Source organism: Podarcis erhardii (genome assembly GCF_964252035.2).
Source record: "Podarcis erhardii genome assembly, chromosome: 9".
NCBI lineage: Eukaryota > Metazoa > Chordata > Lepidosauria > Squamata > Lacertidae > Podarcis > Podarcis erhardii.
Genome location: NC_138512.1, coordinates 63,233,058 through 63,246,179, shown reverse-complemented (window position 1 = coordinate 63,246,179; position 13,122 = coordinate 63,233,058). Strand labels below are relative to the sequence as shown.

The 13,122-nt window shown below is 47.0% G+C and overlaps 1 protein-coding gene across 7 annotated transcripts in view; it reads left to right on the top strand.

The window, feature by feature from the left end:
* Positions 1 to 1,979: 1,979 nt before the first annotated feature.
* The window catches only part of GRID2 (glutamate ionotropic receptor delta type subunit 2), an 833,811-nt gene continuing 822,668 nt past the window's right edge, over positions 1,980 to 13,122 (top strand). For all 7 annotated transcript variants that reach the window (XR_014160291.1, XR_014160292.1, XR_014160293.1 and 4 more), the window contains exon 1: positions 1,980 to 2,981. Coding sequence is in view for 4 of the 7 variants with exons in the window: in XM_081876717.1 (XP_081732843.1) it covers positions 2,894 to 2,981 (88 nt within the window). In the remaining 3 variants the exon portion in view is untranslated. The remainder of the gene's footprint in view (positions 2,982 to 13,122) is intronic.

Here is a 13,122-nt window from a genome sequence, read left to right as displayed (position 1 = left end):
ATAGGTACCGCTCTGGCGGGAAGGTAAACTGTGTTTCTGTGTGCTGCTCTGGTTCGCCAGAAGCGGCTTAGTCATGCTGGCCACATGACCCGGAATCTGTATGCCGGCTCCCTTGGCCAATAAAGCGAGATGAGCGCCACAACCCCAGTCGGCCACCACTGGACCTAATGGTCAGGGGTCCTTTTACCTTTATCCCCCACTGAAGATTACTAAGATTTGTTCTCATCGCTTCCCTTCAAGTTGTACATGTCTATGTGTGAAGGATTCCTTAAGGTCCAGAATCCAGAATGATAAATTAGCTCCTGCACATTTTATACAGATCTGTGCCCTTTCCCCCCAGATACATATGGCCATTAAATATTGGCTTCTGACACCATGCTGTTGAAATTTATAGGGCATGGGTATCAAACACAAGACCCGCGGGCTGAATCCGGCCCGCCAGACCTCGTCATGTGGCCCGTGTAGCCGCCGCCGGCCGCCAGCCTTCACCTTTTATTCTTGCTTTTTTTTTTTTTTACACAAGAAAGCCGCCTCTTCAGCGCATGCGCAGCAGCCTACAAGCCAGAGAACGTCTGCCCTCTAGCGGCGCCGGCCGTTCTACACAGGAAACCTCCACTTTACATGCATTCAGGAAACCTCCACTTGTTTTTATATTGAGTGCATGCCATCCTGTGATGTGACAGATCCAACGGCTGCCTGAACCCTTCTCTCCTGTACTGTAAGTCCTACAGATACAACCGGCCCTTTGAAGGTGACCAAACTGCTGATGTGGCCCCCGATGAATTTGAGTTAGACACCCCTGTTATAGGGTATACCATACTGAAATCTAAACAAGAGCTTTATTATCTCTCTTGAAGGACAAGAAACTCCACCCAGCTACAACTAAGTCTTGTGCCACCTAGTGACTAAGCCAAGTAATGACACTGTCCCCATAGGGACTGCTGACATATGGGGGATTGTGTTTCTCCCCCTCTTCCCTGCTTTGGAGTCTAAACTAGAAAAGTAGCTTAACTAATACCCTTCCATGTCACACAAACAGCAGCCAGGGGTTATCCAGGCTACCATTTTATGATGGAAAAACCACTGCTTTCCTTCTTCCCAGAATCACACGACCCCCTTCCTCCCTGGAGTAATTTCCCAGCCTTGAGATTCAATTGTGAACAAAACCCCATCAAAAACGTCGATAATTAAGTGCATATTAATAGCACTCCGGAGCCTTATTTTTATTCTCCTCCCTTCGGAATCAGCTGTCCTGGATACTTCACCCTCCTTCCCACCCCGCTCCGGCTCCGCATCTTGAAGCCCTGCCCCTGATTCACTTTCCAAAGACTCCCAACTTGAGCTCTGCGGTGGAAGTTGCAAGGTTAAACGTGTCGAGAGGCGGAAGCCAACGCGCTCTAAACTAGGGCCAAAGAAATGCCCAGGTTCCTTCATCCCAACCAAAAGAACCCCCCACTTCGGTGCCTTCTCGCCTTCGGACTGAAGTGATCCCCCCCCCCACCTGAAATATGCTTTTCACACCCATTGAAGATCGCTCTCACCGGCCCCCAACCACAGACCAGCTTAGCAGGCGGCGCTGAAGCTATTCTAACGTTGCTTCTCCCTCGTACACCAGATAGGGGGAGAAAGTGGTCGTTAGGAAGCCTGCCTCTCGGTTCTTCCCCTCTATTCCTCCTCTCTGGCTGATAGCACTCTCCTCTCTCTCTCCTAGGTGATCCATTTCTAAGCAACGTGCTAGCTAGCGGCGGAGCTGCCAACAGCTAGGGGACTCTCGCTCTCTGCATCCCACCAACCAAGCAAGCTCCAAACCGCCTCCTCGGCTGCTGCTGCTGCTTCTACTGCAGAAGACCATCTTCACAAGTCCCGGGGCTGCCGCGGTTTGGCTTCCTGGCTGCATCCAGCTCTCCGTGGAACTGCTATCTCGGGTGACCACGTTGGAGAGCCGTTTTCGCAGCGGTCGCTCTCTCCACTCCGCGCACCAACCAGCTGCAGGGGGGAAGCAAAAAAAGCGATCAGTTGCTTCTCCCCCTCCCCACCCCCTTTCTTTTGGTGGAGCAGGAAGAAGATCGAGATCTAGTTCTGCATTCCCAGCTGCATTGCCTTGAAGTTCACTTTGGGTGTTTTTGGGTTGTTTTTTTTTAAAAAATCATCGTCATCATTATTTTTTTGGAGGGAAGCTTGGAGACGAAGAGCGCTCTCCCTCGCCACACACACACTTTGCAAGGATCTAGTCCCTCGCCTGGGAGATTGGAAAGAAAAGCTGCAGCTATTATATATATTTTAAAATTGTTTTATCCCCCCCCCCCTTTTCTCTCGAACACCGGCTGGCTGGCTGGCTGGCTGGCTGTGGGGGGCACTGGAAGGGTCCGTCGGTTTGCCAGTTGCAAGTTGCCCCACTGGAGAGGCGGTGGGGACCTGGCCTTGCGGATCGCTCCGAAGGAAAACAACCCTATATATTTAAAAGATATACCATTGAAACATAACAATAAAAAGGCTGAGGATGGTGTGATCGACACAGGGACACGCCGAACTGCTTCCCGATTGACATCTCTGGCGGCGGCGGTGATGTGCTGGATGGATTTGCTGCAGCAACTCCCCACAACTCTGGTGATGCCCGGCCGCCCCCCGAAGTGACGCGGGGCTCTTTGCGAGAGGCTCCCCAACCAGCCTGGGATCGGCTCCCTCTTGCAGCTTTTTCCTTTCCCCTTGTAATTTTTTTTTCCCTTTGGAGGATCCAACCGGGATTTAGAGGCTCCTCAAACTCTCGTCTCTCTTTTCTTGGGCTCCCTTCGTCCTTGTCGCTGGTGTAATCGCTAACCTCCTGCCCCCCTCCTTACTACTACCCCCCGTTTCTGAACCAACCACTCCTCCCCGCTTGCCCGAAGCGCAGGAGATGGAAGTTTTCCCCCTCGCTTTGCTCGTGTCCGTATGCTGGACCGGAACCTGGGAAGCGGCGCTGGCAGATTCGATCATCCACATCGGTAAGGCGCGCCGGAGCTGCGACTGCAGCGGGCTTACTTCGCAGCCTTTCCCCGCTTTCCTCGCCAGCCTCCTCCCGCCTCCAGCTGCCCCGGGCAGTATTTCTCTCTCCCCCGCTTCCTCTTACTGAACGAAATAATAACCGCCCCCATAATCGGCTACGTTTCGTTTCCTGCATGGGTTTTCTAGATTCGAGCGCGAATATCTGTGTTGGGGAGTTTGCGGGGGGGGGGGAGAGCTTATTTTCTAGTCCCCTCTACAAATGAAGGTAAACAACCAGAGTTTGCTTTTTGCATAGTGTGTGTGTGTGTGTGTGTGTGTGTGTGTGTGTGTGCAGCTAGCTCGTCCTCTCGAGCAGAAATCCCTCGCCCCAGGCTTCCCGCCGCTGCTAGCGGGAAAAGCCTGAAACCCCCCCCCCCCAATGTATTATAAAGCTTGCAAACCTGCACCGCACACACACGCACACTGGCCCCACGTTGCAACACAACGTACGTCCGCCCCCTTCCCCTCCCCCCCCCCGTACGGAGGAACAGGTGGTTTGGCAACGTGCGCTCTTCCATTTGGCCAAGCAGATCTTCGCGAAAGGGGAGGGGACTGAGCGCCGTGGGGCTCAACCTCCCTCCAAACGGGGGGAGGCAGTAATAGCGTCCAGTCTCTCTCTCTTTCTCTGCCCACCCCCCAGCCAGGAAGCCCGCGACGCGGGAGGATCGTGGGTTCTGTAAAGGTTTATACGTTGACAGGGCCTCCCGCGCGCGCCCCACGGCCACCCTCTCCAGTGCTGGATGGATGGTGCTGTCCCCTCTTCCCTTTTTTTGGGGGGGGGAGGAAAAAGGCAGCGGGAGAGCCAGCCCCGCTTCGCGTGCCTTTTCTCCAGCAAAGAGCGTTGATTGGATGCAGCACGGGAAGGGTTAAAGGAGCCGCGGCTTTCCCCTTTACCCGCGCTCCCCCGAAGCTGCTTTTGGGGCCCACCTATTGGCAGCCGCGTTGACGGCCACACGGGGACTCGAGCGCGCGAGGAGGATGAGGGGCATCGCGGTGCTTCTGATTCACAGAGCTCTTTCTGCAGGGAGAGCGAGCCCGAAGCTGGCATTTGCCAACCACTGGAGGGGGTGGGGAGAGAGAGAGGGAGGCACAGGAAATAACTCCATCCCTCGCTTGTTCAGAATCCTTGCAAAAAAAGGGAAAGAGAAAAATCATCTGGCCAGGGCTTTCCCCCATCAGCATCAAACCGGGAGCATCCTCCAACTCTCTATCCCCATTCCCCTGCTTAAAATTTAAAAAATGCATCCGTGGGGGATGTTTTGCTTAGCAAAAAATAAAAATAAAAATGTGTTGGGGAGGAGGAAGGAGTCTCTGTGCGCGCGCGCGCGTTTGCTGGACTGCTTTGTAAGCAGCGCACGCAGGCAGAGAGCATGGAACGAGCAGGCTGCTTTGGCTCGCAAGAAGATAAGCGATCCAAACGTACTGGGGGTGGGGGAAGCCTCAGAGTCCCCCTGCTGGCTGGATGCGGAGCAGGGGGACAGAGAGCAGGCGCGCTGCTTTCAGGTACCAGCAGAGTCGAAAGTCTTGTCTCTCTTCGCTCACACTCCTCCTTCCCTCCCCCGCGCTCCAAAATGCGCACATCCTGTGCTAAAAAGGTACAAATAGAGATCGTTCCCTGCTGTTCTGGGGCTAATGCCAAGCAGTCCCCCCCCACCCCCAATAAATAAATAAAAACCACACAACTTGGTGTCTACCGGGGCGTCATCGTTTGAGAGATGCTCGTTTGTAAACATGTCTGCCAGCCCTTGATTGTAATGCGATGTTTGAGGGAAGAGGATCAAGGCTGAGAAATCCCTGCTTTTTTTTTTTTTGTGTGTGTGTGTGTGTGTGTGTGAGAGAGAGAGAGAGAGAGAGAGAGAGAGAGAGAGAGAGAGAGAGAGAGAGAGACCTCGCGCTATAGGATTTGGGCAGATTCTGGAGTGTAAGTTAGCTTAGAGTTTCTAAGGCAAGAGACCTCTGTAGGAGTCCTTGCTTGAGTCTCTGAATATTATAGGAGGGATTGAAGGTTAGCAGCGTCAGACATCCTTTAGAAAAGAGGCAGAGTATGGTTTGTTCACAGCGTTTAAAAAAAGGGGGGGGGAGTAAATAATTTACTTGAAATGGTGGCTTGGGGGACAAGAGTTTGGGCTTTGTTACAACCAGGTGAAGTTGCAGCCTTCTCTGTCTATGGTGAAAGGTTTTGGAGCCGTTCTTGTATTCCAGAACAATTATTATCACCAGTGAATAGTTGGGTTGTGAGGTGTGCTGGGGGGAGAGACTCCCAGAGCAAAGATGCTTTTCTTTCTTCTTTGAGCAAACAGTTCCATGCACTGTTGCACTGTGGTTTTGCATCAAACAGCCCCTTCTCCCCGCCTCTCTTCACATTAATTGCTATTTATGTTTGCTGGATGCCCACTTTAATTATTTATCGCTGGCAAATACAGCACTGTGTAATTTATTTTTATTTCCCCCCCTTCTCTCTCTGGCTTTCTTGTAAGTGCCATTGGTGGTTACAAGCAGCAACAAAAGTACATTTGCTTAGAAAGGGGAGGGGGGAATCCAAAGTGGCTTCTCAGACAATTAATTTCACTTGGAAAGACAATTAGTACATTTGACAAGGGGATTAGCTTTTTTTATGGATGGCTTTATGTTGCCATGAAGCTGGCAAATTGATAATTGTCATCCAGAGCTCTCAATCTTTCTCTCCACCCCCTCCCTTCAATTTCCTGCAGGGTATGGAAAATAAGTAGCCAGGAAACAAACAACAATTTCGTGTTAAATTGGGTCAGCAGCTAAATGCAGCAATTCTTCCAAAAGTATAGAATTCATCGCTAGTTTCCAGGTCTAAAAATCTTGTGAGCTATGACTCTGGTGTATTCCACCCCCCACCCCCACCCCTTGCACAAACTCCTATCTTACAGAAGAAGCAAGAAAGAAGAACTCTTTTTGTTCGTTTTAAATTTCGGGAGAGGGTTTACAGAGAGGGTGAAAATCAATGTTAGAATCACAGTGTTTCCAAATGAGGGTTTGCAAAGACAATGAGGGAAATGAAAGTTAAACATTCCCTTGGGGGGGGGGGGAATATTGAAGCAGCAGGTATAACAGATGTTCTGAATTCAACGAGGAAAAGACTGATGATTCGTCAATGTAATCACACTTCTAAAGTGTGCAAAAAAATAATAATTCAGTGTACCATACAGAGAAAAGTGTGTGTGTGTGTGTGTGTGTGTGAGAGAGAGAGAGAGAGAGAGAGAGAGAGAGAGATAGGGTGAAAGTAACTGGGAATTCTCCAATATAAATGTAACTTGCATGTATTTCTCATTCATTTACCCAACTATGTATTTGTATTTATACAGTTGTCATGTAGGTTACCTGTTTAGAATAGGTATCTATGATAACAAACTCATCTCTTTCCCAGCCACCAGAATGGAAGCTAAGAGTTAGCTTTGGTAGTAACAGAATATAGATGCTATCTCCCCACCCCTCACAAACCATACTCCTCTAATTAATATAATTATTCTGGTTATATTGAAGGGAATCCATGTTGCAGGCTATGTGTTTCTGAGCATTGAGAGGGTTTGTATAGTTGTATGTGTTTTTGCTGACTTGAACATTACAGAGGGGAGCAGGCAGTTCAGGAGGACTACATTAAGCATGCTTATGAAAATGCTAAAAACAATCACCTCCACTGGAGGTTTTTGGTTTTTTTGTGTTTTGTTTGAAGCATGCACACTGAGGAAGAAGGGGTTCACTCTCTCATTTCTGACATTCTGAAACTATGCAATTCTGCATTATGCTGCTTCCTTGAGCCTATGCATTGATTGAATAATTTCATCAGACTCACATTACTTGATTGCTTAGAAGTTTCCTAATGATCTGTATGCTGTAGGAAGAACTCAAAAGCCGTGAGCGGAATGGCAATGATATTGTGTTTTATGAGGCTATTCAAAAAGTCGCTCTGATTTATGCAGCTCAAAAGCTCTGAAGTCTTTGAGATTAGCCACGCTGCCTGCTATTTTCTTCGTACATTGCTTGTCCTATACTCTTCACTCCCTAAACACAACAGGAGTTGAGAACACTGCTTTAATTAAGCAGGGATTAGCTGGCATTTCCACCCAAGTGCACAATTTATGTATGGCTCATAGCGGGTCTCATGTTCTAGTATATTTAGTGATATGTGAGTGTCTGTTGATTTTGACCTCTAAGTCCTCCAATGAGAAGTGTGTGTGTGTGTTTCCATATGGGTGAAAAAAGATGAATGCATTTTCCAGGATAAAATTTTTTTCTTCAGACCAGCAAGTGCTGCAATGGCATGACCTCCACTCAACTGAAAGGGAGATTGTGTGTGAATCTTCTACAATCCCCATTCCAACAAATGGGGGATACACAGTGGTGGTACATCATGGGTTGCATTATCTGCCTCTAAACTTCTCATTAGCTTTGTTTGTCTGTAAGATTTACAGCACTCGTCCTGTGCACCTTTACTCCATTGAGATCAATGAGATTTGCTCACAATTGTGTAAAGGATTGCAGCGTTATTACTAAAATACTAGCACATTACTGTACTAGCATAGCATTACAATGCTGTGCATTACTACTAAAATGCCAGGAAAACTAGGATGGCCTTCTCAAACAGAAGTCGTGCCAGATGAATATCATTTCTTTCTTTGAGTTACAAGCTTGGTGGACAAAGTCCCCAATGATATTCTGATGGAGAAGCTGGTAAAACATGGACTGGATGAGGTCACTGTTATGTGGATTTATTATTTGTTTGTTTGTTTGTAACCAGATTTGTAGCTGGTTGACTGACTCACAGCCAAACTAGGACAACTTACAATTGTAAGGCTTATTTCCAAGCCTTACAATTCTGATCTTTGGCTACATTACTATTTACATGCAGTACACATTTCTTGATCCCAAGATGTCCTGGCTAATAGGTAACATGTCTCTTTGGGTCCCAGACAAAGCAATTTGTGGTCGACTCTAATCATCCTCTGTTCTATTTATGTAATTTGGATTTGCTAGCCCACTTGGTTTGAGGGATCAAGTACATTACTATCCATTTCCTTGCACATGCCCTGTACCTTTAAGTCTTGTTACAAGAGGCTTTCCCTGCAAAGGGAGACAGTCAATGCACAATTTACAGCATAAAGACCCATTTAAGTGAATGACTGATACCTTTGCTGGAAGCCAGTAATTTGCAGGGCTGAACCTGCCATGTAGCAAGTTGGTGTGACCAGCTTCAGGGAGCATCATGTGGTGTGGGATAGATGAAGGCAGGAATTTATGTCTGTAAGACTTCTTAAAGTGTTGTCCTTAGAATGGGAGGTGGGCATTTGGACTTTGCTTCAAGCAGCAAGAATGTATTGTGCACTGCAGGTAACTGGACTCACATTACTCTTCTTGAAGGTGCTCAGAGTTTAGTGTATCAATAAATCCTCACCAGTTACCTCTATTTTAAATACGTAACGTTGCCCATTGAGGGTCCTGGCCTCAGAGTCGGAAGCTGGAACCCAGCCTAGTGAGCTACCATGGACAGTGTACACCAAGTCATCTGAGTGCTTGTTCAGTACTGAAAGTAATAAAGGCATTCAACATTGAGAGCCGGTGTGGTACAGTGGTTAGAGTTACAGATAGGTAGCCGTGTTGGTCTGCCATAGTCAAAACAAAATAAAAAAATTCCTTCCAGTAGCACCTTAAAGACCAACTAAGTTAGTTCATGGTATGAACTTTCGTGTGCATGCACACTTCTCATACCAAGAACTAACTTAGTTGGTCTTTAAGGTGCTACTGAAGTGGTTAGAGTGTCAGTCTCGGACCTGGGAGACCATGGTTCGAATCACCATTCAGCCATGAAGATCACTGAGTGACCTTGGGCTAATCACTCACTCTCAGCCTAACCTACCTCACAAGGTTGCTGTGAGAATGAAACAGGGATGAGAACTATACATGCACTTAAAAACTCCTTGGAGGAACGGTGGGACATAAATTAAATAAGCAAACATTGGCCCTTTGGATTGTCTGGCAGCATGAAGTCTTTGGATTGGCAAGGCCTGGCACAAATACTAGAAAACTGCCCATTTATTAGTTGCGTTTACACCTCACATTTCTTCCAAGGTAGCACGTGTGGTTTGTCTCCCTCCATTTTGCCCTCAGGTGATGGAGGCTAAGCTGAGAGATTGTGACGGGCTACGTGGAAATTTGACATTACGTTCTCTCCAGTTCTGAAACAACACTAGCTTCCAAAGCACTTTGTCTTCTTGATCTCCAGCTTCCAACTTGTGAGGCTGGTAATCCTTCAAGTTACACCATGGCCCTCATATGCCCCCCTGACATTTCCTTGGTTTCAGTAATGGCTTGTAGACAATCCTTCGGTTGCTATTCTCCCTTATCTTCCACATATTCCTAAGGGATGCTGGAAAAAGCAACATGCTGAAGAGAGATTTGTCATATTAATAGTTATTTGAGAGCTAATGGTTGTTGAAGGGAGAACCTGTTGCATTTTATTTGGAGCAGAAACAATAGGTTTCAGTCCATTCTCAGTTAAATTTCTTTCCATGATATTATGCACTACATGACTACAGAACATATGTATAATTTGTTTAAAAAATAGAATAAGCAGACCCGGTTCTCTATACTGCCATTCTTTGTTCATCATTCCACATCATTGCTCTTTTTGTGTTGCTGATAAGTTGTCTTACAGTAGCAAGCCAATCCAATGTCAGCATTAGCTGAAAGATAATCTATTAATTTAATTACAGCCATAACAGAGTGTGCAATTACTCTTCTAGAACAGCTAGAATGGAGTGATTCAGATGTATATTTACAGTATTAACCCAAATTTCTTAAATGACCTTCTAGTGCCAGCTTGGAAAGTGGTGTGTGAAAAGACAGGAGATGGGGATGTAAATTAACCAACTTTTTCTTACTCCTTTCATTGCTGAGTGGCTACACTTCTCTGGATGGTTATGAAGTAACCTTGCAGCAAACCCATGGATGTTGTGTAGTGGTTAGAGTGTTGGATTAGAGCAGGGGTCAGCAAAATTTTTCAGCAGGGTGCCGGTCCACTATCCCTCAGACCTTGTGGGGGGCCAGACTATATTTTTTTTGGGGGGGGGAATGAATGAATTCCTGTGCCCCACAAATTACCCAGAGATGCGTTTTAAATAAAAGGACAACATTCTACTCATGTAAAAACACGCTGATTCCCAGACTGTCCACGGGCCGGATTTAGAAAGCGATTGTGCTGGATCTGGCCCCTGGGCCTTAGTTTGCCTATCCATGGTTTAGGGTCTGGGAGACCAACATTCAAGTCCCCACTGCAATTTCAAGTGATAATATCCATGTGTGAATGGACAGATCTAACACCATGGATAGATCTTCCATAACATAGCATCTGAAATACAATGCTTCTCAATGGAGACAATTTGCACATGTAGCTGCCATCGAGAAAATAAGTAGCCTACACATATGTGTGAACAAAGTCTGGAACTATCTGAATTCTCAGGAACTGGCATTATTATGGCACTGCTCTTAAAAAAAAGCAAAGAGATGAAGGCTTATAGGAGCTAGTGAATCTGGCCACGTGGTTGGCAATGATTGCACTTCTATTTAAATGTCACAGAAGGACCAAAATAGCATCTGAGCCTGGTAGACAAATATAGCTGCAGGCTGTGCCTTTTAGATGATGGATATCAGGAGAGAAACCCCATCATTGTAGTAATGTTCTGCAGTTTTGTCAGGATGAAAATTAGAGAAGTTGAATCCATCTTGTTTATCTTGTCTGAAGTAATAACTAGCTGAAGATGGGCCAATTCATATAAACCAAAACAAACGAACAAAATCTTCACATAACATGCCCTGGGTGTCCTTGGGGGATGCTTTTCGCATAGGGAATGTCATGTGTGACCTGGGCAATTAATCAGTGCAGCCATAGCTTTCTGGTGGTGATTTCTGCAATTGTGACAGCATATTTTCCAGCTGTGACTATCACAAGAAGGTCTTCTGAGTAGGTGCTGTCAGAACTGTGGATTGCCCAGGTTACAAGTATTACATTCTTCATAAGAATATGTTGTGGTTCGAGGACCCGACCCCCACAATGTGAAAAGAAGACACAAGGACACGTGATATAAGGTTAATGGGCAAGGAAAGGCCACAACTTTATTGATTACAGCAGTGAAAAGGTATTGGCTTAGGCATTGGATCTCTAAAACAAGTGGGTTTATTCACCAGTAGGTGGAGCCTGTTGATGCTAATCCAACTATAGGCTCTCCCCTGATGTCACCGAGGGTCATGCCATGGCCTCCCGCCAAGCAGGCATCGGACAGAATACACGACCGCCAGATTCCTTTAACGGAATACCCAAAAATTGAAGGCATAGGCGATGGCCACACCTAGCACTTCGACACACCACAACACATTATTCCAATGCCTAACCTACCCACCAATACCACAAAAGTTGTGACGATTGCTACGAGGTAGGCGAAAAAACCAAAAAGCCTAATGCCAGATGGAAAAACTCCTACCAGGCCCCCTGGGCAACCAGGGCGACCAACCTAAGGTCCATAGCAAGGCCAATGACCTAAGCCCTAACTCAAAGGGGGTGGAGGGTGGGTGACTCGCAACGAGACGACGGCGAAGAATGAGGCCGGGGAGAGGCTGGCGCTGCAGCAAAAGGCTGCTGAACACGCCCCTTCCGAGGCACCTGGTTGGATGCCTACTGGGGGGCGTGGGCGCCAGCCAGGTGAGGTGGAGGCAGGGGGCTAACGCCCCCTGCTAGGGGCGGTGCTCGGGCTCCCGCCCACAACCACTCCCCTCTCTTCCAGGGAGGAGAGTCTTTCCTTCGGATAGTTGGGGTAAATGTGTACGTATTTTAAATGGTCTTGTGTATCAGTATGTGTGAGATATCAGTGAGGGCAGTTCATTGCTTTTCATTGCTGTTCCAGTTGAGCAGATGTTTTCTCCTTTTTCCCATCCTTCTCCATGCGTGAGGGGAGGGCTATTCCTCTAACTTTTTGGAGGAAGTAATTTGTCAAAGATCCTGGAATTGGTGCAACTGCATACTGGGGTCTGTGTAGCTGAAGAGATTCTATCTAAGCTCTTGATTTGCAATGCCAGGGTATTTTGTGCTCTGTCCTGCCAAGAAGTGGCTTTCAGACCTTCTACCATTGAATCATTTCCATATCAGCTTGTTTGTTAGGAGCCCCAACACATTTGCCAGGGTGTTGCCAAGGATTCTGCATCATGCTGCATCTAGGACCTCACTGTTGTCTCATCTGAGCTAACAGGATGGCTTAGAACACAACCTGCATTCTCACATGCAGTGGCTGGATCAGTAATTAGGGGTCTGCCATGTTTCAGGGATGTTTGCCACTATTACTGATCAAGAGCGCTTGATGTGTTTCAGAGAACTGCCAAGCTTGCTCTAGGCCAGCGTTCTCCAACTTGGTTCCCTCCAAATGTTGTTGGACTCACAAAGACCCAGCCAGCACGACACATTGGTCAGGAATGATGGGAGCTGTAGTCCAAAAAGATCTGGAGGGAACCAGATTGGGAAAGGCTGCTTTGGACCATAACTGGAAGAGGAGGAAGCAGTCTTGGGGAGCAAAGACCCTAATGGGTGTGGTGTACTCATACCCTCCACTTCCATCGCAGCAACTGTGCACAACATAGAGTTCTCTTGTGTTTCCCATGTAAACATGTTGGGTATTAGTGTACAGGATTGATGTGGCTCTCAGGTGTCCTTGCACCTTGCATATATTTATGCTGTGGTGCCCCAAACCTCATTGTGAAATGGAAGCTGAAGATCCACAAGATATGGTAAACTTTCAAACAGCCAGTGATTAAAAGGACTTGACTAGACTGGAAAGCTTGAATATAGACTGGTTCTTGTTATTCTTAACACATGACTACTCCAGGTATGTGTGAACAGGAAAGCTTATGCTGTATAGCTTTACATTTACTTTGCTATAGGTTAGATTTTGCTGGATTAGCTATGCGGCAAAAGCACTCCATATCCCAAAAGGCCAACATTTGCGGTTTCAACAAAGATAACATAGCAAATTATTATATTTATATGTGATGCTCAAATTATATTTCAGGGCTGTACTAGGGTGGTAAACA